This window comes from Pipistrellus kuhlii, unplaced genomic scaffold (assembly GCF_014108245.1).
Source record: "Pipistrellus kuhlii isolate mPipKuh1 unplaced genomic scaffold, mPipKuh1.p scaffold_m20_p_21, whole genome shotgun sequence".
In the NCBI taxonomy this organism is placed as follows: domain Eukaryota; kingdom Metazoa; phylum Chordata; class Mammalia; order Chiroptera; family Vespertilionidae; genus Pipistrellus; species Pipistrellus kuhlii.
This window is the reverse complement of record NW_023425520.1, coordinates 7,133,239-7,157,890: the sequence shown is the minus strand read 5'-3', so window position 1 is coordinate 7,157,890 and position 24,652 is coordinate 7,133,239. Positions and strand designations below refer to the sequence as shown.

The 24,652-nt window shown below is 37.7% G+C and overlaps 1 protein-coding gene across 4 annotated transcripts in view; it reads right to left on the bottom strand.

Moving 5' to 3' along the window:
• Positions 1 to 24,652, bottom strand: part of PPP2R2A (protein phosphatase 2 regulatory subunit Balpha) — an 81,479-nt gene that overhangs the window by 11,546 nt on the left and 45,281 nt on the right. For 3 of the 4 annotated variants that reach the window (XM_036450143.2, XM_045585915.1, XM_036450144.1), the window contains exons 3-4: positions 18,278 to 18,375; positions 6,816 to 6,981 (exon numbers count right to left, since the gene is read on the bottom strand). In XM_036450143.2, the coding sequence (XP_036306036.1) occupies positions 6,816 to 6,981; positions 18,278 to 18,375 (264 nt within the window). Of the gene's footprint in view, positions 1 to 6,815; positions 6,982 to 18,277; positions 18,376 to 18,931; positions 19,068 to 24,652 lie in introns of those variants that run through there. The other variant, XM_045585916.1, reaches the window with a different exon arrangement.

Genomic DNA, 24,652 nt, shown 5'->3' with positions numbered 1-24,652 from the left:
ACCTGTGGGAGGGGCGGGAATGGCCAACCTCTCAGTTCCTCCCCCTGGCCAGCAGGCTCCAATCACCCGATGGCAAAAGGGGTGGGTGGCAGCTGAAGATGGGGCTGGCTTTGGCAGCCAGGGAAGATGGCCCTGAACCCAGGCCAGGCCTAGGGACCATAACCATGCACGCATTTCATGTGCCAGGCCTCTACTCCTCCTATAAGCAGCGACCCTTTTCTCCCACTTATTTGTTTAATATTTTTTCTAAAATTGCATTCATATAACACTATCACATTCTTAATGGTCTTTCATAAGCAAATGGGCATAATATAATTTAAAAAAAATAATGTATAAAGACACTTTACAAAACTCTGTCATACAAGGGGTAGCAGGGACTCCTCTAGCCTGGCCACCTCTCTGCCTGGTGGAGAAAAGCATGCCAGCTGCCTCCTGTGGATGCCCTCTGCAAAGATGAAGTCTAACTCTAATTTGTAATCTAAAGTTTCATCTAAACCCTATGTAATCATGCTTCTTGTTATTTGCAATTCAGTTATGTGTTTTCTATGTGCTATTTATGTAATTTATATACATCATTATATTCTCTAGAACAGTGTTTTTCAATCTTTTTTGGGCAAAGGCACACTTGTTTCATGAAAAAAATCACGAGGCACACCACCATTAGAAAATGTTAAAAAATTTAACTCTGTGCCTATTTGACTATATATAAAGTAATTCTCTTGAATAGGAATCAAATAAACACAAAGAAAGTATTTTATAATTACTTTTTATGAAATATTAAGTAAACAAAATAGTGAAAAATTATAAAATTCTTGTCTTGTCTGCACCTACGGCACACCAGGCAACATCTGTGCCGCGGAACAGCGGTTGAAAAACGCTGCTCTAGAATACTTAATTTCCAAATATGTAATATAAATGAATCAAGCCTAAATTCTATATTTTGGGAGAAATTATCATCTGAAGATGATGAGGATGGCCCAACTGGCATGGATCAGTGGCTGAGCATCAAACTCTGAATTAGGAGGTCGTGATTCAATTCCTGGTCAAGACACATGCCTGGGTTGTGGGCTCAATCCCCAGTGTGAGGCATGCAGGGGGCAGCAGACCAATAATTCTCTCTCATCATTAATATGTCTATCTCTATCCCTCTTCTTCAGCTCTGAAATAAATTTTTAAAAAATTTAAAAAATGATGAGGATGCCTGCCATGACTGTCTTATGGCCTGTTGAAATTCATCTACCTTAGAGGTCCAGATAAAGAAATTACAATATATTGTACTTATTAAACTTTCAAATGAGATGAAATTCATCTGTGGTTCTCAATATGCTATCAGAAGAAAATACTAAAAATTATAAAAAATCAGGTAAGTATCTTGAAAAACAAAATTAAACTTCAAAAATTTTAAAGTGATAAAATCTGTGCTATGAGGATAAAACATTTTTTTAAATAGCATAAACAAGGATAGGATACAGAAGTACTATAAAATTTCAGTGCAGTGCTTGGGAATAAGGCAGGTTGGATATAAAATAATATTTTAGCAAGTATTATTTAAAATTAAAAATATTTTTTCATTTATATGTTCTTTGGAAGTGACTTAATCTGGAGTCCTTAGCTTATAGATGGAGATACTGATCAACTCCATAAAAGTGCATGCAAGATTATATTTTTTTAAAAAATATATATATTTTATTGATTTTTTACAGAGAGGAAGAGAGAGGGATAGAGAGTTAGAAACATCAATGAGAGAGAATCATCGATCAGCTGCCTCTTGCACACCCCCTACTGGGGATGTGCCAGCAACCAAGGTATATGCCCTCGAACAGAATCGAACCCAGGACCCTTCAGTCCGCAGGCCGACACTCTATCCACTGAGCCAAACTGGTTTCGGCAAGATTATGTTCTTTTATACTCAACTGTTTTGTGAAGGGATTGGAGATTCTCCAAGATATATGTTACTTTCAAAAATTTAAGAGCTACTGCTCTATGGTGATTCCCTAAATTGTCAACCCTAAGAGCACAAAAAGTCCAAAGGTCTTCAAAGTCAAGGAGTCCAAAGGTCCATGTGTATCTCTTGATAAAAAGAGGGTTGGGGCAGGTAAAACTAGGCTACTAAGCTTCCTCTTGTGGGAATGCAGCTTTAAACAAGATAAAAAATATTATTAACAACCTGTTAAGAGGCAACTTATTTATGAGTGAACTATCACTCTTATATTCAAGACCCATCTATCCATGGTCAACAGATTACAACTGGACCTTTTTGTAATGTGGAGGAATTGAGGAAAATTCTAAGAAAGGGGAAAAAAGGTAAAAAAAGAAAAGAATAAAATAACTTGAGGAAGCATCAAGTGAATTAAAGTTATAAGAGATGACTATAAAGTAAAAACGATCTGGGAAAAAACAGTTTATGATCATAGAAAGTCAATGCAAGAATGAAAGTAAGATTAATTATGGTGGATCAAAACGAAAATGTTGGGTCATATTTTCTATCATTCTCCCACAGGAATTCCTAATCTATAACAACAAAGCATAATATGCTAATTAGACCAGATGCCTTCTGGACAACCTTCTGGATAAAGCCAGGGCTTCAAAGGAGGCCCAGTGTCCTGGGAAAGCAGTTGGGAAAAGGAAGGCCTATTCTTGCACGAATTTTGTGCATTGGGCCTCTAGCCTATAATAATAAAAACATAATATGCTAATTAGACCAGACATCCTTCCAGATGAAGCTGGGCTGCGAGGGAAACCCAGGTCCTGGGTGCCAGATGGGAAGCCGGTGCTGGCACCAGAGGAAGGAAGGCCTTCTATTGTATGGATTTTGTGCATTGGGCCTCTACTTTTTATGAGTATCAAGACACTTTTATTGCACATTTGGTGGAAGAGGTATTATTATTCTATATTTCACAGAGAAAACTAAACAAAGCATTGTAAAGATTTAATAGATAGACATTTACCCATAATAGCTTTCTTTACTTTTAAAGAATAACACTTCAGATATAGCTCACGTCCTCCTCCTCCCATCCTTCTTTTTATCTCACCATTCCCAGACAAAGCAATTTGTAAAATTCCCATTCCTGTTCAATCCTTCCACTTGGGACTCTACTTTTATAGCATACAAAAATAAAAAATAAAGGCAGCCCTAAAATACCTGTATTTTATTTAATATTCATTAACACCACCACTTACAACAAATAGATAAAAACCCATGATTCACTGTGTGTGCCCTTTAAAATAATTCACTAAGTATACAGGTTAATAATAGCGGATTTTGTAATAAAAGAGAACACAATAATTTCAAGAGAAACATCAAAAGTTCTTTATTCAAAGTAATGTCCATTGCTAGCTACTTATTTCTCTTATCTTTCAGGTAATTTGTGGATACCACCCCAATAGAACTTTTCTCATTTTGAGGCAGACCATTCAGAGACCCAATTTTCCACTTCTTTGTATGTTTTGAAGTGCTCTTCAGAAAGTGCATGTGCCATCCATCAGAACAAGTGATAATCCAAAGGAGCAAGGTCTAGTAAATACAGCGGGTGGGTTAATACTTCCCAGGCAACATCTTTTAACGTGTGTGATGGTGTGCCATCATGAAGCAAAATTACTTTGCCGTGTTTTCTGGAACATTCTGGTCATTTCACAATCAAAGCATGGTTCAAACTGATTATTTGTTCTCAGTAGCGATCAGTATTAATGGTTTCACCTTGTTTTAGAAGCTCATAATACACCACACCTTCCTGATCCCACCAACATTATTATCTTCTTCCTGTAGCAATTTGGCCTTGCAGTTGATATTGATGGTTGACCTGGATCAACCAATGATTTTGTGCATTTAAGATTCTCAAAATAAATCCACTTTTCACTGCCAGACACAATTTGATGCAAAAAAGACTTTCTTTTGTGCCATTAAAGCAACATTTTCTTATGACTTTTCAATTTTTCATTTGTGTTTTGTTCATTTGATATGGTACCCATTTTCCTTCCCTTAAAATCTTTCCCATTGTTTGTAAATGATCAGAAATTGTTTGCTTAGCAACATTTAATCTTTTTGCTAGTTGTTTTTGAGTTTGACACGCATCTTCATCCAATAATGCTGGTAACTGTTGGTCTTTAAACTTTCTCAGTTGACCTAGACATTGTCTTTCACATTGAAATCACCACTTTTAAAGTGTTTAAATAGTGTTCACAAGTATCTTGAGATGGAGCATGTTTACCATAAGCTTCCTGAAGTACTCAGCAGCACTTTTCTTCAAAATAATGAATTATAACTTCCCGCAAAAAAAATTTTTTGGGGGGCACAGAATTTCAACATTTTTTTTTTAAATACAAAAAGCTATCATGATATATTTATTAGAGTGAATAAAATAAAAATACAATACCATGTGCTGAGCAAAATGCAGAGCAAATGGAACACTCCATGCATTAATGATGGGAATGCAAATGGTAAAGCCATTTTGGGAAAGAGATAAAAAATACTCTCAAGTATATACAAGGTGTCCCCAAAAAGAATTTCAACATTTTTAAGTGTAAAAATATTTATGATGCTAACACCTTCAGCAAATTTGACATATGATGTTTTAAAGCTTGTTGTCAATACAACAAAAGAGCATACATATCAAATTGCATATATATCAACATATGTGTAACTCCATCTATTGAAAAAAATCCTCATTATTATCAGTACACCTAGTATCAATCAATCATTTTTCAAATTTACATAAGTAAACCTATTTGGGAGACACTTTGATTTATCTACAGGGAAGTACTACATAGATTCACATACCCTGACCTAACCATTGGAATTCCCAGTGTCTTTCCTTGTATTGAGCCTTTGTAGAGTTTAGTATCTAGAAAGGCTCATCTGGTTATACACTGCCTGTTATTTCAAGCCACTGGAGTACAAGAAAGCCTGCAAGGAAGACACACGAGCATGAGCTGGGAATTGAAAGCTATTTAAGATCTAATCCATAAATAAATAAATCAAAATGGAATCTGCTTTCAAATAACACTGAAAGGGGAAGAAAGATCTGAAAAACAGAATTAGCTATGAACTAAGAATTACTGAAGCTGGGTGGGGGGTATGTAGGTCTTCATTATACTATTCTACCTCAGCCTATATGTCAAAAATTCCCCTTTAAAAATAAAAACAAACTATACAGCTACTAAGAAGTGAACTGGTGAATTATTAAGAATAAATATTCTAGCCTGGTCAGTGTTGCTCAGTGGCTAAGCATCGACCTATGAACCAGGAGTTTCTTTCTCTCTCCTTCTCTGAAATCAATAAAAATATATTTAAAAACACCCCCCACCCCCCTCCACACATGAAATGTTTAACAATACACTTCCCTGGAACATTTACTTCCAAAAGTAGAAACTATATAATGGTAAAAGTATGCATTACTTGATGTCAAAAGAAAAAAGCAGTATCTGAAAGCTATTTGAAATAATTTAGTTTACCACATAAATTAAAACTGAACCAAATTAGAAACCAATAAATGACACGAGTATACACAGTACCTCAATCTATGATGCTGTAAGTTATAAGCTTTAGATCATTATTTCTATTTATTTTTCTTTTAATAATCAGAGAGAGGAATGCAGTTTATATAAAAAGAGAGGGGGAGAGGGTATAAACGTTAAGGGCTGCTTAGGCAACAGCTTGATGATTTAAAAAAAATTGGGCTATAGAAGCACACATCTATTGTGTCAGAGAGTGGCAAATGCATTTCAAAGAACTAGATACAGAGGGTGATGAGACCTAAACTGGATGAAGGGGGAACTCAGTATTTCCCACTGTGTCACCCCAGAAATCATCTGAGTATACATTCTGTGAATGGCAAAGAATGATAAGATCTAGCTGCTAAATATCTGCTTTTATTCAATAGTGAAGATATGAGAAAATATAAGGTTTTCCCCAATCCTTGTGCCAGCCTCAAATAAGTTGTAACCTAAATTTTTACAGACTATGGCCACCCAGAATCTGGAATTATTTCTTAGTCACTTTAATGTCTCTTCAGACCCCTGATCCCAAAAGCTAAACAAAGTATATGAGGAAAAAAAAAAATTAGAACAACAACAAAAAGACCCAATTCTTAACTTGTCATAAAGGAGTTTAAATTCTGGTAGAGTCACCACACAATTCTAACCATGACTTAAAAAAAGCAGATCAATGAAATTAAGAAAACAACTTCTTCAAGCCATCAGGATTGTGCGGAAGAAGACAGTGTGTCAATTCCAGTTTGTGTCCTTCCTGGACTAGATCGAGTATGAAGAATGCCCTCCTAGAGAGTATCCTTGAATGAGACCATTCTTTGACAAAGCATTTTGAATTTACTGTTTGAAATCCTCTTTGGAGAGTTTGAGCACACTTAAAAAGGAGGAAGGGAAGAAAGGAAATTAACATTTACTGAGCATGTATTATGTATATTAGGGTTCACATTTACTATTCATAACAATACGATAATATAGATATTACCATCTCCACTTTGCAGGTTAGAAAAATTTGACTCGGCATTAATAACCTGCTCAAGTCTAAGCCACAAAGTGGCATAAAGAAAATCAATCCATTCTTTTCAAGACAAAGTGTGTGCGCGTGCAAAAAGAAACTTGACACCTAAAAATTTATTTCATAGAATTTAAAAACTAAATGCCAATAAAAAAAGGAAAGACATAAAAGAAGAGTTTATATTCTAAGTGGGTAAGAAATATTTCCAAATGTCTATTTGTAAATATCTCTAAACACCTACCCCTCTTTGAAAAGGGGAACATATCCTACAGAGTATGTGTACATATAAAGCACATGAAATAAAATTTACACTTACCATTGGTAGACAACAAAAACTGAGCAGCATTTTTCTGGGGTAACCACCTAATTTTGTTGATCTTTTCTTCTATTTCTAAACTTTTCAAGTAGTCAAACTCTGGTTCATGGCTCTGAAAGGTGCTGTAAACATTATATTCTCCTCTGCTATGAGACTGGATTTTGTTCTAAAATGGAAACAAAAATATTCGGACCACTGTTGAGAAAGATTTCAAAATAGTAAAATGTTATCAGTTCCAACAGATCTTGCAGGTTCTGGTTAATTCATTACCTGTATCTCATATACAATTATGTTATTTAAAAAAAATATATTTAAAGGCTTTCAAGGAAAAGGAAAAAAAAAAAAAGGAAAAGCTAAAAAAAGCATAATGATTAAGCCGAATTTACTAGGAAAAGTGACTCTGAATTATGGATCAATTTGATTATTAATTTATCATTATATTTTAAACTAGAGGCCCGTGTCCCTCAGCCCAGCCTGCACCCTCTCCAATCTGAGACCCCTTGAGGGATGTTCAACTGCCTAAACGGGCAGTCTGACATCCCTTTCACAATCCAGGACTGCTGGCTCCCAACTGCTCGCCTGCCTGCCTGCCTTCTTAATTGCCCCTAATCACTTCTGCCTGCCTGATCACCCCCTAACCACTCCTATGCTAGCCTGATTGATGTCTAACTGCTCACTGCCAGCCTGTTTGCCCCCAATTTCCCTCCTCTGCTGGAATTGCCCTCCCTTGCAGACCTGGTCCCTCTCAACTGCCCTTCCTTGCAGGCCTGCTGTCCCCCAAGTGCCTGCCCCTGCTGACCATCTTGTGGTGTCCATCTTGTGTCCACATAGGGGCAGGATGTTTGACCACATGGGGGCAGCCACCTTGTGTGTTGGAGGGATGGTCAATCTGCATATTACTCTTTTAATAAATAGGATAGAGGCCTGGTGCATGGGTGGGGCCCAGCTGGTTTGCCGTGAAGGGTGTCCCGGATCAGGGTGGGGTGTGAGGTGACCTGGGCGAGGGGCCTGTGGTGGTTGGCAGGCCAGCAATGGCCCCTGGCGACCAAACAGAGCCCCTGGTATCTGGAATTTATTTACCATCAACAATTGAAACTTTGTAGCCTGGAGCGGAGCCAAGCCTCTTGCTCGCTCGAAGGTGGGCAGCCATTTTTGTTGGGGTTTATGTATCTTATATAATTGAAACTTTGTATCCTTGAGTGGAGGCCTAGGCCAGCCAGGGCAGGTGGAAAGCTTGGCTCCCTCTGTTGCAGGGAAACCCTAACCGGCTTTCTCCAGCTCCATGGCTGCTGCCATTTTTCTTGGGATTTATCTTCTATAATTGAAACCTTGTATCCTTGAGTGGCGGCCTAGGCCGGCCAGGGTGCGTGGAAAGCTTGGCTTTCTCTATTGCCGGGGAAACCCAAGCCTCTCAACTGCTCTTTGTGGCTGCAGCCATCTTGGTTGGGATTAATTTGCATACTCACCCTGGCTGGTGGGCGTGGCTTGAGCAGAATGATGGTTAATTTGCATATTACTCTTTTATTAGGTAGGATAGTACCAACTCAAACTGATAAAAAACACCTGAGCATCCTTAATAAAGGTGCTCATCTGAAAAGTAAAGATTAGCCGAAACAGGTTTGGCTCAATGGATAGAGCATTGGCTTGGGGACTGAAAGGTCCCGGGTTCGATTCCGGTCAAGGGCATGTACCTTGGTTGCGGGCATATCCCTAGTAGGGGGTGTGCAAGAGGCAGCTGATCGATGACTCTCTCTCGTCATCGATGTTTTTAACTCTCTCTCTCCCTTCCTCTCTGTACAAAATCAATAAAATATATTTAAAAAAATTAAAAATTAAAAAAAAAAAAGTAAAGATTAAATGAGAAAAGTTTGCCAGAAACAGCCTAAACAAAGACAGTCCAATCAGGTACAGATTGCCTTCAAGAAGGTGAAGGCAAAGACAATTACTGTCTTTGGGCAAGGCTGAGTTTTTTCTCCACCATACCCAAATCCTGTAAACATTTTCTGCATTAACATTTTACTGTACTTTGTTTACACATGGCTTTCATCTTTCTCCTCCCTTCCTCCTTTCCCCATTTCGCTCCCTAATTATCCCCCACCCACTTTTCTCCATCACACCTGCTTTCTTGTTCTCACCCTTCTCCCTTTCCCATTTCCTTTTTCTTGTTTCCTTCTCTCCCATCTGCCCTTTATATTCTCTCTCTAAAAACAAAGTCATTCTCTATTCTCTTGTAGTACAATCCAATTATCAAATTATCAGGTTTTTCCAATGGTCCCCATGTCTTTTTACGGAAGAAAAGCCAGCATCATACCTTACATTCAGTTGTCATATGTCTTTTGGTAAGTTTCTGGGTCTGTCTTAGTATTTTATGACGCTGACATTTTTCAGAAGCACAGAACAGTTTATTTTGCATTGTCCCTTTATTTGGGTTTGTCTGATGTCCCCATTATTAAATACAAGTTAGGCACTTTGGGGAGGGATATCACAAAAAGGATGTATTTATCCCAGTGCATGTTAGGAGGCAGGTGATGATGTTGATGTGATCTAGCATGGGTGATGTTAACTTTTCTTGTTTCAGGTAGTGTCTATGAGGTGTATCTACTGGGAAATTAGTATTTTTTCTCTTTGTAATGAATAATTACCTTTAGGGAGATACTTTGACACTACAGACTATTTTAAAACTTTCACTGACTAGTTCTACCATTCATAATTCTTACTGAAACAATTATTGCTAGAGTAATTGTAAATGATAATTTAAAAAAACGTTTCTTCTTGTTTCTACAACTAGCTGGCTTTTTATATTAAGAACTCCTTTCTTTACTATTCAGTTTTTAATTTTATTGTGATCTCATGGATACCTTTTCTTTCTATTTTGTCTTTTTATTTGGTATTTATATAATTTTTTATTATTTTGTTGTGTTTAATATTGGCTTGTAAGTTTTAAAATATACATCTTTATCACAGCCTGACTAACCTACAGTATAACTTTTTTAAAAAAAATTGATTTCAGAGAGAGGAAGGGAGAGGGAGATAGAAACATTAATGATGATGCCCTGGTTGTTTTGGCTCAGTGGATAAGTGTCGGCCTGCAGAATGAAGGGTCCCAGGTTTGATTCTGGTCAAGGGAACATACCTGGGTTGCTGACTCTGTAACCAGTGGGGGCATGCAGGAGGCAGCTGATCAATAAAAAAATATATTTTAAAAAATGATGAGAGAGAATTGTTAATCAGCTGCCTCCTGCATACCCCCTAGTGGGGATCGAGCTTGAAACCAGGAATCAAACCATGACCTCATGGTTCATTGGTCGATGCTCAAAACAATGAGCCACACTGGCAGTGCAGTACACTTTAATTTCCTTCCTCCCAGCATTTGTTCTATAATTTACATACATTTTGCTTCTACATGCAACCCTAAAATATATTGTTACTGTTTTTGCTATAATAGACCATTCGTTGTTGTAGAAAGAAAGAAAAAGAAAGAAAGGGTTGATTGAGGCACACTTCCTTTCACTGTCCACTTTAGAGTTAAGTCTCAATCAGTTATAAAATACTTGAGGCTCGGTGCACGAATGCGGTCCCTCGGATCGCAGGTTTCAGCCTGATCCCCACAGGCCCCATCCAGACAGGAGGGAGCCTGATCCTGTGCATTGAACATCTGTCCCCTGGTCATTTGGTCGTTCAGTCACTTAGGCTTTTATATATTTGTGTGTGTGTGTGTGTGTGTGTGTGTGTGTGTGTGTGTGTTTGTGTGTGTGTGTGTTTTAGAGGCCCGGTGCGCAAAATTCGTGCAGGGGGGTGGGGAGGGGAGTCCCGGCATGCCCCCTCTCACAATCTGGGACCCTTCAGGGGGTGTCTGACTGCTGGTTTAGGCCCAATCCTGTGACATCCCTCTTGCAATCCGGGACCGCTGGCTCCTAACTGCTCGCCTGCGTGATTGCCCCAACTGCTTGCCTGCCTGCCTGATCGCCCCCAACCACTCGCCTGCCTACTTAATTGTCCCTATCAGCCTCTGCCTCAACCCCCATACCTAGGACCCAGGCTTTCCTTCCTCTGGCCAGCCATAGGCACCTGGGATCCAGGACAGCATTGCCCAGGACCTGGCTTTGTCAAGAAGAGCGTCCAGTCTATCCGGTCTAATTAGTATATTACCCTTTTATTAGTATAGATGATATATTGTCCTCTTCCTTTCTCTCTTTAAAAAAAATATATTTTATTGATTTTTCATAGAGAGGAAGGTAGAGGGGCAGAGTTAGAAACATCGATGGGAGAGAAACATCAATCAGCTGTTTCCTGCACATCCCCCACTCGGGATGTGCCCGCAACCAAAGTACATGCCCTTGACCAGAATTGAACCCAGGACCTTTGAGTCTGCAGACCGACGCTCTATTTACTGAGCCAAACCGGTTTTGGCTCTTCCTTTCTCTTTCTCCTGCCTGTCTTTAGGTAGTTTCACGGCACCATTTGACCCCACCTCCCATCCAAGACGACAGTTATAGAGGTCTGATAGTCATTAAGTCCACATTCAGAGTTATTCAACAAACCTCATCCCACAGCCCCATCAACAACTGCTTACAGTCCTGAAATTATCCTCTTTATATTGAGCCTAGAACACACCAGTAATTTATTTCATTTACTATCAGTGAGTATGAACATAGTTTAAAGTTATTAGATAAAGAGACTACTTGTGAACTTCTTTAGTTAACACTAATACTTTAGCAAAAGTGAGAATTCTAACTGTTCAGAATTTTATCTTTAACCTATCACCACATGATTCAAAATCTTTCCATTAAAAAAATAAAAAAAACACACAAAACATTCAAAGTCTAGTTCAAAAAAGAACCTATGGAAAAATCATTGAAAAGATATTGTTAGCGATTTTAAATAAAAGTGAATTATCAGATAAAATATTTAACACTACTTGTTAATAAGAATAGCTCATTAGTTATTAGTCTCCATACTAAAAGAAAACTTTATTTATCATCACACGTTGAAAATATAATGTTTTGGGTTGTTTTTTTCCAGCAGCTTGATTATCTGGATTGATCATTCATGGTTACAATTCTGTCTGGACTCTCTGATAGCAGAACCGATTGTTATAGAGTGGATTTGCCAATATTAGGAATGCAGAGCAGCCCTGGCCAGATAGCTCAGTTGGTTAGAGTGTTGTTATGATGCGCCAAGGTTGTAGGTTTGATCCCCAGTCAGGGCACATCCAAGAAGCAACCAATACATGCAGGCATGAGTGGAACAGCAAATTGATGTCTCTCTCTCCCTCTAAAATCAATCAATTAAACAAAAATTTCTGTAAAAGAATGTAGTGTGTATGAAAGGTGTAAAAATTTTAAAAAGAACCTTAAATCTCATTACCATAACCTCATACCAAATTAGATAACCCAAATTCATTATATACACATACAGTAATACCACTTTAAAAGAAATTCCAGAAATCTCCCCTCTAATTACTCACTCAGTCTCAAAAGGTTTGTCATTTACTAAGAAACTATAATAATAGTGATTCAATTTTTAATATGAATATTGTGCTTTATATTTAGCAAGAAACTAGTCTATATACATTAGGTCCTTCCTAGAGCTACAGATTTAATGACATAGAATCTCTACCTTCAAGTAACTTATGTAAGTGAAACTTTAGCCCAAAGCAGAAATTAAGGTCCATATAAAAATGGTAGGCAATATAAGGAGCCAAGGGCAAGCGCATACCGTTCTATATTTAAAAACTGGGTCTACAGAGTTTTGTGTTTTTTTTTGATAAGTGAAGAAAAGCACAAACTTATGAAAATATTTCCTAAAACAGAAAAAGAATCCTAAAGAATCAGGAATAACAACATGGATCTAAACAAAATTGTGGAGGTGTTTGTGAATTTCACAGTAGGGTACAAAAAGCAGTTTTTTTGTGGGGGGGGGAGGGGGGAGAAACTATCACAAAGGAAGAAATTATGTCGAAAGGTTAAATCTATGGTGGGCTCATGTATCAACACCCATGCTCTCCTAACACTTTGCTAACATTACAGTAAAAAGGATTTTTAAAGACAAATTGACAAGAAAACAGACTTAACAGCAGAGATGACAGCAGCAGCCATAAATGGAAGAGGCCAAAACGGATGCATGAATGGTAACTGACTGAGTGGATTACAGAGAGCTGGACCTGGATCCAGCAGCAGGATCTCTCCTAAAGCTTGGGGAGGGGTGTTCACATTATAATGACCTGACATTGCTGTTATCGGTATGAACTAAGCACAGTGAGCATACTCTCGTGTCCTTACTGTGCCATTCAAATAAAAATGCATCAAAGTCAAAGAAGGCTTTTTGTTTTTATTCTAAAAATTCTCCTACAACTAGAGACTTGATACATTCTAAAATGCCTCATATTTGGGTTTTCTTGCACAGTTCTTTGCCTTTTTTTCTTAGCTTGGCATTGTAATCACTAAGTAGGGGTCTATTTTATTAACCACACAATCTACTTATGTGAAATTTTCTAGAATAAATATAGAAGTGTTTTACCCCTAACATGTGATAGTGTCTGGGACATAACAGACTTTCAATAAAGATTTTATACATGCATAAAAATTATAGCAAAAAGAACAAATAAATGGTGGTGCTGGTATGGTAAAGAGAGGTTGGGGTTAACATGGTAAATGGAGTGTGGTGCAGCAACGAGAAGGAATGGGTTAGATGCACACATAGCAAGACAGGAGGATCTTGAACACAGTTCTTATTGAAAAAAAGTAGGGCACAATGAGATGAGCACAGACTCCTTCACGTACACAAAAACAAAATTACACATTTCAACACAGATGCAAAAAGAATCCATAAATATATAAAGAAATACTATGTCACTTTAAAAGCAAAGTAATGGATCGACAAATATACCATGGAACAGAAAACCCAAAACAGGCCTGAATTACGGTAAAAGTGGCATTGGTGAGCCCGGATGGTCATTTCACTGAATGGTTTTCAGTGAACTATCATATGTAACAAAATAAATCTTGATACTCCCCCTTACTATCTCAAACGATTCATGTAAACTGATGCCAAGTAAATAAAACATAAATGTGAAATGTTCAATAATTAGGTTTTAGGACACTGTCAAAGACAGCTTTCTGCAGTGATGACAAGAGCCTATATCTGTGCTATCTAAAATGATAGCCACTAGCCACATGTGGTTGCTTGAGCACCTAAAAGGTGGCTTCTGTGACTAAGAAAGTAAACTTTAATTTCAATTTATACTAGAGGAGCTAGTGACTACTAGAAAAGCACAGCTCTAAAAGATAATGGGATAGCCGAAGCCAGTTTGGCTCAGTGGAAGAGCGTCGGCCTGAGGACTGAAGGGTCCCAGGTTCGATTCCAGTCAAGGGCATGTACATTGGTTGCGGGCACATCCCCAGTGGGGGATGTGCAGGAGGCAGCTGGTCGATGTTTCTCTCTCATCGACGTTTCTAACTCTCTATCCCTCTCAATTCCTCTCTGTGTAAAATCAATTAAAAAAAATAAACCTAAGGAAAGCACTGATATATTGGATTATATTAATATTAATAACCTCGACTTGTCAAATTATATACCATTCAGAAAAATGAAAGGCCAAGTCATAAAATGGAAGATACTTCAAATAAATATAACTGACAAAGAGTTCATAATCAAAACTCTAAAAAAACCCCAAAAAACCCACAAATTAAAACCACAATAAGATGCACTTATAACCTCTAAAATGTCTGAAATTTTAAAGTAAGTGACAATATAAAACATTGGCAAAGATGTGCAACAGCTGGAAATTTCACATATTGTGCATGAGAGTAAAATAGACAGAACCACTTTTTACTGTGCTGTCTCCTAAAAATGAATACCTATCCCATGACACAGTAATTTCATAAATGTCTATCAAAAACACATCATCAAGAATGTTCACAGCAGCTTCTTAACAGTCATAAATGAAACAACACAATGGGTAAATTGTGGTATAGTACTAATACAAAAGAACATTTCTAGCAATGAAAGTGAGCAACTTATATAACTACACAAACATAATACTGATCAAAAGGGCGAGACACAAAATACTATATGACTCCGAATTTATAAGAGGCTCTAAATCTTTAGGCCAAATTAAGTGTCAGAAGATAGGCTTAAAGGAGAGGAAGGAGAAATTATGGACTGAGAAGCAAAAAGAGAAGGATTTTGTTATAGGGTAATAATAAGCTAGGAAAATTTCAGGGCCGGAGGAATAGGAAACTGAGAAAGGAAAATAAAACCAAAAAGCTTTGCAGGGGCTTTTAGCAGGATATTATCTTGAGATTAAAGGGTTAAAACCCCTCTTTCTCACAAAAGAATGAAGAGAGGAACAGGAAAGGGGGAGAGAGGAATACTAATTCAACTTTCCACTAACTAGAGACTACTTAGTGCAAATCATCCTGAAGTTGTTAAAGCAGCAAGGGGGTGAGATGGAAAAGAGTGCAGTGAATCTCATCCCACTGTTTAACCCAGTGGTTCTCAACTTTTCTAATGCCGCGACCCTTTAATACAGTTCCTCATGTTGTGGTGATCCCCAACCATAAAATTATTTTCGTTGCTACTTCATAACTGTAATTTTGCTACTGTTATGGATCGTAATGTAAACATCTGTGTTTTCTGATGGTCTTAGGTGGAAGCTTTAGGTTTGGGTAGGGGCTGAGCCAGGGATCGGAGGGAAGGGGGGAGGGGGAATCAATGGAAAAACATCCTCAGGTGAGGATAAAAAGAAAAATAAAGAAAGAAGTGTCATATCTTGAAAATGCCTAAAGAAAGTTGTCATTTTTTCATGGTGAAGGGACTGGAGTCCGTACTGATGAAAATATCTTGGCAGCTGCAGCAGAGGGTGATGGGGCTGGCACCTTCCCCTGATCACCCCAGTCACCTCATGCAAAGTGAGGCCAGACTGTAGCTTAGGTCCGCTCCCAACGTGGAGCAGCCTAAGCCATCAGTAGGACATCCCCCGAGGGCTCCCAGTATGTAAGAGGGACCAGGCTGGGCTGAGGGACCCCTCCCCAGTGCACAGATTTCGTGCGCCAGGTCCCTAGTACAATATAAATATGTTAGGTACTGAAATAAAGGTGCTTCCAGAGGTGTAAAAGTTACCCACATTTATACTCAATGATGTGGCATTGATTTTCCTGAAGACAATGCTATTTATTAGAAACTCCAGTATACGAGAGGGCTTAAAAATGTAGAAAATAAATTAGGTAAAATGCACCAAATTAATACTAATAAGATCAAGTTCCAGGGGTGGGGAATTCAATTATTATCATCATCATTATTTAATCTATCACTTAAGACATACAATTATATTTACGATAAGTAATTCTCAAAAGACACACTACTGATTCAAGATTCTAGAAAATGAATCTTATCTTGAATTCTTAAGTGCAGTTAAGGATGTTAGATATATGAAAAAGGAAGTCCCTTTTTCCTACCAGTGTCTTTTTAAAAATGTCAGTCACTTTGCTAATGCCTTCGTACAAATTCTAAATATAAATATGCGTTCTTTAGAATCTTCAGTGAAACTTTAGGAAAGAATCACAGGAAATGTTGGCCTTATTATCCAATACAAGTAAGATGTGTAGCAGTTTCAGTAATTCCATGTTAGATTTTTAAATCCAATTCAATATATTACTGACAGCCTTTAGGAAAATATTGAGCATTGCTTTGACTACATTTACTGAATCCCTATTAAAGTAAACCTCCTCCATTAAATGAGTCATTTTTTTCACATTTAATTTTTACTTTAATAACAAACCACCTTCTATTGGTGAAAATAACCTCTTTCTCAAGCAAAATATTTCTAAATTAGTTTTTAATTAACTTAGATTTTAAAGTAACATAAAGCCCTCATTAAAAATGTAGACTCTCTCAGAAGCCCTCAACGTAAGCAAGATGGAACTGTTTAAGAAGCAAAATTAATTTTAAATGTTTTTCTCAAAATACTTTTCTTTAATACAAAGAAAAGCCATTGAATTTCAGTAAAAAATTTAATTAAATTAAAAGGCAGAGAATGCCTACGGGAAAGGGAGCTGTAAATTCTAAACAGGAAAATTAACATTCATATTTTTGTTCTCAAAGAGCATTGAAAAGGTGACACATCAGAAATTCTGGGTTCTATTTGTTAGTTCTGCCACTAAGTAATCAAATGATCTTTTAATATCTTGATTCTCATTTGTAAACACACTGAAATTGTAATAATCTGTAAGGTTGCATTTCTACCAAGTATTTCAAGATTTTTATGGTCTAATTTTCAGCTGCTTGAAAATAGGAACAGAAAACTGATTTTGCATCCCCATTCCCACAAGAATATTCTTTGTCAAGAAAACCTTGAGTCTTATTTTCTTCCAACCAAAAATAATAAATAAAAGGAGACATATTTAGTGTATGTGCATCTTCTAATCAGACACTCTTAATCATTTCTTTTAAAATTAAATTACCTACCTCACTGGGGTGTTGTGAGGATTAATTCATTAGTATTTGTAAAGCACTTTGAGATCCTCAGGTCAAAGGCGCTATAGAAGTGCAAAGTAGTAGTATTATTACTAGATTCTTTGCTTATTTAAGGAATTTCACAATCCTTTAAAACCTAACTCTGTGTTATAATTTAGACATCTATTTCTAAAACCTTGTACATAATCCACATTATTCTTAACTATTTTTAAATATAGGTAGAGAAGGTCAGGATGTACAAGTAATAATTTTAAAGGTTTAACCTTTGATCTACAAATGGAGGGAGAGAGTAAGGAAAATGCAGTGTGACAAATTTTGTTTAGGTAAAATTTTAGTGAGAAATCTTGTCAATCAGATTTAGAAGTGTGCCTAACTTTTGTATCCACAACTGAAACAAAAACTCCACTTTAACTGCGGATTCTACAATGAGAAATTCCTTTCTTCAAAGAAAAAAGGAAAATAATTTTCAAGTCAATTCCATTTTAAAAGGGGTAACTAAGCTTATATACATGCAACTGTCATGTAAACCTTTATATTTAAATCAGAATAACAGTATCAATATGGACTGACATAAAATTAATAGAGCGATCTTTTCTTTAAGCTGGCCTCCCACCCCCAACTACACAAAGCAAACTAAGCAATAAGAGGAGGTCAAAGCAATTTTGCTTAATGGAGTTTTAAGAGAAAAATAAAGAGGGCCAAAGCTTCAAAACCAGTTAATATCTTGGATCATTCCATCACTCCCCGCCCCTTTCTCCCAACAAATCTTTTTACAATTAAAGCATTGTTTAAAAATTAAAGCAACAACACACACATGTACACACCAAAGCTAAGAGAAACAGTATATACATTGGATAATCTTCTCAATAAACAGACGTTTCTTTTAAAAAATGCCAACATCCTCTGATGAAATTCTTCAGTGCAAATGAAGCTCCAGTCCCCAGGAGCAAACTGAACTTTATATGTTACAACTTTAAAACACTTACCTCCTGCTCCTGTTGAAAGATGACAACTCTACCACCTTTATCTCCTGTTGCTAGTAATTCTCCAGAATGATTAAATTCTACTGTAGAAATTATATCTGCTGTATAATTAAAACAAACAAAAATAGATATTAGTTTTTCTCTCCCAACTCCCTAGAGTTTTAAACTTTGCATGCGTTCCCTAACACATTCCAAGTCTATACATACATCCTGCCATCAGAAATAAAGTAAATCTAAAGTTTTCATAAATGTTTTGGTTCATCAAAAAAATTCTCACTAGAATAAACCAATATGACACACTATTTTAACAAACAGGAACACAACAAGTAATGAACATCAGTGGTTTATTAATATTTCATTAAATTCATGAGTGTACGAAATCAACAACTTGTGAAACATTCTATTGATAGCACCATTAAACATTAATAATCATCTTGCTAACTTTCTTTCTTATATACTTTTGATAAGCTCTTTTATGCAAACCCAAAGATAAGATTCTAAAATTAAGGCAGATATCATTAAAATGGAGAACATATTTAAATGTAAAAACAGATTCAGATGAAATATTAAGTACAAATTCATAAACTCAAATTATGGCCTCTCAAACAAAAATCTGCAAACGACACACTTATATCAGATATGCTTTGTGCTATGCACCTTCAGTATGCACAGCTCTTCCTGTGGCTCCCAAACACTGCAGAGGCACTAGAATCAGTCACATTGCACCCAAAGTTGGTGCAAACTTCACAGTCAAGTTCAAATAAAATTATCAGGGTTTTTTCCTTGCTTTTTGACACCAGAGCCATTTTCCTAAGGAAAAAAATCCAAGTTACAGAATTGGGCGTTAAGATAAAGCAATACATTTTGCTATTCTAGAAAGCAGTATGCCTCATTAGGGATGACTCCATCATATGCATTTTAAACAAATAAGTCAACTTTTTCTACAAGAAAGGGGTTATTTTCTGATCTACATTAGCTCACTCTAAGAATTTAACAGCCCTAGCCTGTTTGGCTCAGTGGACAGAGCACCAGCCCAGCCTATGAACTGAGGAATCCCAGGTTCCATTACAGTCAAAGGCATGCTGGATCCTGGCCCTGCGCCGATGCTCATTCGGGAAACAACCAATCCATGTGTGTTTCTCTCTTCCCACCTTTCACTCTCTAAAAATCAATGGGAAAATAACCTCAGGTGAGGATTAACAAAGAATTTAACAATGTAACTTTATAAAGAATACCATGTCCCTAAAAATGTACTGACCAATATAGCTTATCAATAATCTGTCCAGCATTGCATCTTACAATTATTTTATTTTATTTTACTTTTTAGTGATTTTTCAAAGCCCATTTTGATTTTTGAAAGCTTTCTTTGCTTTTTCCATTGGCTAGGACCAAGGCATTTTACCTTTCTGAAACTCTTTAAAACCTAATGCAAGTTACACATGCTCTCCTAAGAGATGGTACAAATTTAAATGCACACAAAAATATGCATACAATTCTATAGGGTCTGGACAGCATCTCACTTTCGGGTTAAAAATGTTAGCCCAGACAACCCACCAGTGTCAGTGGTATTAGGAGTAAAGAATGTTTACTGTTTACACTGCATTCACATGTAACATAAAGGTGTAAAACAATGTACTGAACTACTCTGTAAAGCCAAATATCAATTACTTTAAAATATCAATTAAAAGTTGATCTAGTAGGTGCTCCGTACTGTACTGACTTATATAGTGACTATAACAAAGCATTACAAGCATACCTAGTTCCTACACTTTAAGCACAATAGAGTACAGCTGAAGAGAGAAAATAAGTAGGAATTAACAATATTAGGAGGCTAGGTTCTAAAATCAGGGAATGAGCCGAAACTGGTTTGGCTCAGTGGATAGAGCGTCACCTGTGGACTGAAAGGTCCCAGGTTTGATTCCGGTCAAGGGTATGTAGGCACATCCCCAGTGGGGGGTGTGCAAGAGGCAGCTGATTGATGATTCTCTTTCATCGATGTTTCTAACTCTCTCTCCCTCTCTCTAAAAAATCAATAAAATATATTAAAAAAATAAAGTCAGGGAATGAGGTAAATATCATACATAGTAAAAAATACCTTTAAATTCAAATTCCTCAGACACCAGTACTTAGGAGAATTCTTTCCCTTCTAAGTCCAAGTAGGAAAATTTCTTTACAACGCTGGTGTTTCTTTGGCTAACTCATCAAAGGAGCTAATTTGAACATAAAACTATGCTTTGAAAGTTTTTTCTGAGTTGTAAAATGTCCAAGATCTCAGAAGGCCTCACTTAGAATCCTATTTAATAAAGAGGGAATATGCTAATTGAGCCTCATGCCATTGAAAAGATGGCAGTGCCCACAGCCATTAAGAAGGGAATATGCTAATTGACTGCCATGCCCTAAAAGATGGCACCTAGTCCCTTCAACCCCACTGGGGTGGCAGGCGTGCCCGGCTGCTCCATGCACCTACCTCCATCGTACTCCTAATCCCCTCAGCCCCCCAGGTGCCCAGGGCTGGCCCGAGGCACAGGCAAGCCTCAGATGGCAGCTGCCCAGCCACACAGGGCCACCCAAGGCTCAGGGAACCAGGACTGGCCAAGATTTGCACTGTTGGCAGTGGCAGCAGTGAAGGTGTGATGGGGTGTCACCTTCCCCTGATTGCCAGGTCGCCTCCCACCACTGGCTGAGGGGACCTCCCAACCCTAGTGCATGTATTTTCATGCACCACGCCTCTAGTAAGACATAAAAAGGATGAATAAAAGGGAGAACAAAATCAAATATTTATCCTACATAATAAAAGGCTAATATACAAATGACTGACTGATGGAATGACTGTTCACTATGATGTGCGCTGACCACCAGGGGGCAGACATTCAACGCAGGAGCTAAGCCCTGTGGGAGCCTCTCCCACTTCCGTGGCAATGCTAAGAATGTCCAACTGATGGCTTAGGCCCACTAAACCGTCAGTCAGATATCCCCCCAGAGCTCCCAGACTGAGAGAGGGTGCAGGCCAGGCTGAGAGATGCCCCCCCAAGTGCACAGGTTTCGTGCACGGGCCTCTAGTAGTTCATCAAAAACATCCAGGAATGAATTACAGAGACCACTATGACACTGAGCTTTCAACTGTATGTGCTACTGCATACTGGTGTGCTAAATTTACCTGGATTCTGCAGAGCACCGAAACCTGTGATCTCCAGGTATGAGCTACCTGCTTATCTACAAACATTACTGTTTTCAAGGTTTGCCATGATGTGCAAAACGTAAGGAAGTATTACTCTAAGACATTATGGCTCACCCAGACAAGGTTAAAGTGTTGAAAACAGCAATAAACCGATTTCTAGAAATATTCTTCTAGTGCTCTGATTCCTACATCATTAAAAACATTTCGAGTAATGATTGCAGAAAGTCTGCAACAGTGCTGTTCAACAGAACTTTCTGTTACAATGGGAGAATCCTGAATCTGCACTGTAATTATTAGCCACATGTGGCTTCTGAATGTTTTAGTCAAACTGTATCTAGGGCCACCCACATTGGACAGCCTAAGTCTAAAACATTTCAGGTGAACAATTACTTAAAATATATATATTTTTTTAATTGATTTTTTTACAGAGAAGAAGGAAAAGGGATAGAGAGCTAGAAACATTGATGCGAAACATTGATCAGCTGCCACCTGCACACTCCCCACTGGGTATGTGCCCACAACCAAGGTACATGCCCTTGATTGGAATTGAACCTGGGACCCTTGAGTCTGCAGGCCGACGCTCTATCCACTGAGCCAAACCGGTTAGGGCTGAACAATTACTTTTATTGAAAAGCCCAGATTACTATAATAAAACTAGAATTTTGTACCTTTCGCAATGCACTCTGGGTAAAATCAATCTATCTCTCTCTCTCTCTCTCTCTCTCTCTCTCTCTCTCTCTCTCTCTCTCTCTCTCTCTCTCTCTCTCCCCCCTCTCCCCCACCCCCCGGAGGAGAAACAGGCAGAAATATAAATGTATTTCATGAAAATTTAGAATCCTGTATATTAGAGTTTTACAACTAACTACTAATGAAAATTAGAAGTACTGAAAATCATTTTACTCTTGAGATTAAAGTAACTATAATATACTTTTAAAAGGCAAAGACATCAACCTCTCTGTTAAAGCCTTAATACCAAACTTTAGGCATGGTCCAGTATAATACAACAACTGGGTCATGTTCTCACACACATCTTAGAGATTACTTTTTAAAAATATATTTTTTTATTGATTTCAGAGAGGAAGGGAGAGAGGGAGAGACTGAAACAATGATGAGAATCACTGATTGGCTACCTCCTGCACCCCGAGCATGTGCCCTTGTCTGAAATCGAACCCGGGGCCCTTCAGTCTACAGGCTGACACTATTCATTGAGCCAAACCAACCAGGGCTTAGAGGTTACTTTTGTATTTCCTAAATATTAAATGTTTAAAATGTGTTCAACAACAAACAACAACAACAACAACAACAACAAAACAAAGAAGACACTTCTTTTAAACACAGCCCTAGCAACAACAACAACAAAACAACAACAACAAAACAAAGAAGACACTTCTTTTAAACATAGCCCTAGCTGGTTTGGCTCCATGGATAGAGCATCAACCTATGGAGTAAAGGGTGCCAGGTTTGATTCCAGTCAAGGGCACGTGCCCAGATTGCAGGCTCAATTCACAGTAGAGGGTATGTAGGAGGCAGCCAATCAATGATTCATCATTGATGTTTCTCTCACCAATAAAATAATCTTTTTCAAAAATTAAAAAAAAAAGAACACAATGCTTCTGACCTTTGTTGTTAAATTCTATATACTATTAGTAAAAACCAAGGAGCTTATCATCCTATATAATAGAGGTAATATGCAAATTAACCTTCATGCCCTCACAAAATGGCTGCCTATGACCAGCCCGCAGGGGGGTGAGGGATGACCAATTGATTGAACAACAGGCTGTGTGGGGCAACCAATCTAGTTGGGGGGGGGGGGGGGAGTGGAGGGGGGCCATGAGGGGCGACCAGGCCAGCTGGGGCAGGGGGGTAGTTAGGAGCAACCAGGCAGGCAGGCAGGCAAGTGAGCGATTAGGAGCCAGTGGTCGAGGATTGTGTTTAAACAAACAGGACATCCCCCAAGGGGTCCCGGATTGGAGAGAGTGCAGGCTGGCCTGAGACACCCCCACTCCGTTCACAAATTTAGTGCACGAGGCCTCGAGTGTGTTATATAAAATGGAATTATTTCTTCCTATCCCTTCTTTCTAAACTGTCAGCACCCGATTTTCATCCTAAGGTGAAATAATTGCTTGCTTTTGGAGGTGGAATGGTAGTTGGTGGTGAGAATGATGTCAGCACTACACGTTGCTGGTCTGTTTTCACTTCATAGGGCACATCACACCATTGCCTTCTGGTTACTTTCTCTATTTCTTATGTTCTATAACATTATAAACAGAATAGGACATAATTAGGTAGCTAAAGGTTCAAAAATATAATACACTCAGCATAAAAATCAGATGAGAGAAAATTAAATAGTATATATAAATGGCAATAATTAGTCACCAAATTAGTATTGTATTAGCTATGACATTCTCTAAATACTTCAATGCTTGCATTGTGAGAAACTTTATAGGGCTATTGATTGACTTTATAATTCCATTTTGGGACTAGGGCCCAAATAAATACTTTGACTGAAACCAATTAAAATTACAACAGAAATGCTTATGACTATATTATCCCTATAATAAAAACTGAACACATTTCAAACATTTAATAATTAGGAAATGTAAAAGTAACCTCTAAGATGGATGTGAGATTTATCAGGATGATCACTATATAATAATGTGTCAACTGTAATTGAAAATAAAAATTATTTGAAAAATTAAAAAGTAACCCCTAGTACACAGATGGAAAAACTATGGACCACCAGTTGTTTTTATAAATGATGTTTTATTGGGACCCAACTATGCCCGTTTACTTTGTTGAATATCTGGGACAGATTGAAAATTTTTACTATCTGGCCCTTTAAGAAAATGCTTATCAACCCCTGCTCTTATATATTAATTGTATATTAATGTAAAATCACAAATATGGTTTTTGTGGCTACAAAGACATAACCAACTAATGTCAAAGCACACACTGTACACGCTGATATGTACAACTACAATGTGTCAAGCACTGTGCTAAGTGAGCATTTACATATATTATCATCTAATCCTTACAATAACACAGATATTTTAAATATATACAAGAATATAGTGAAGCACTGAGAGTTTAAAGTTAACTTAGCTATCACACCTCTACCAAGTGTCAGAGCCAGGATTCAAAGTTAGCAGGTTTGAACAATCATATGAATAAGGCGGCAGCACAGAATTCTCTAAGTCACT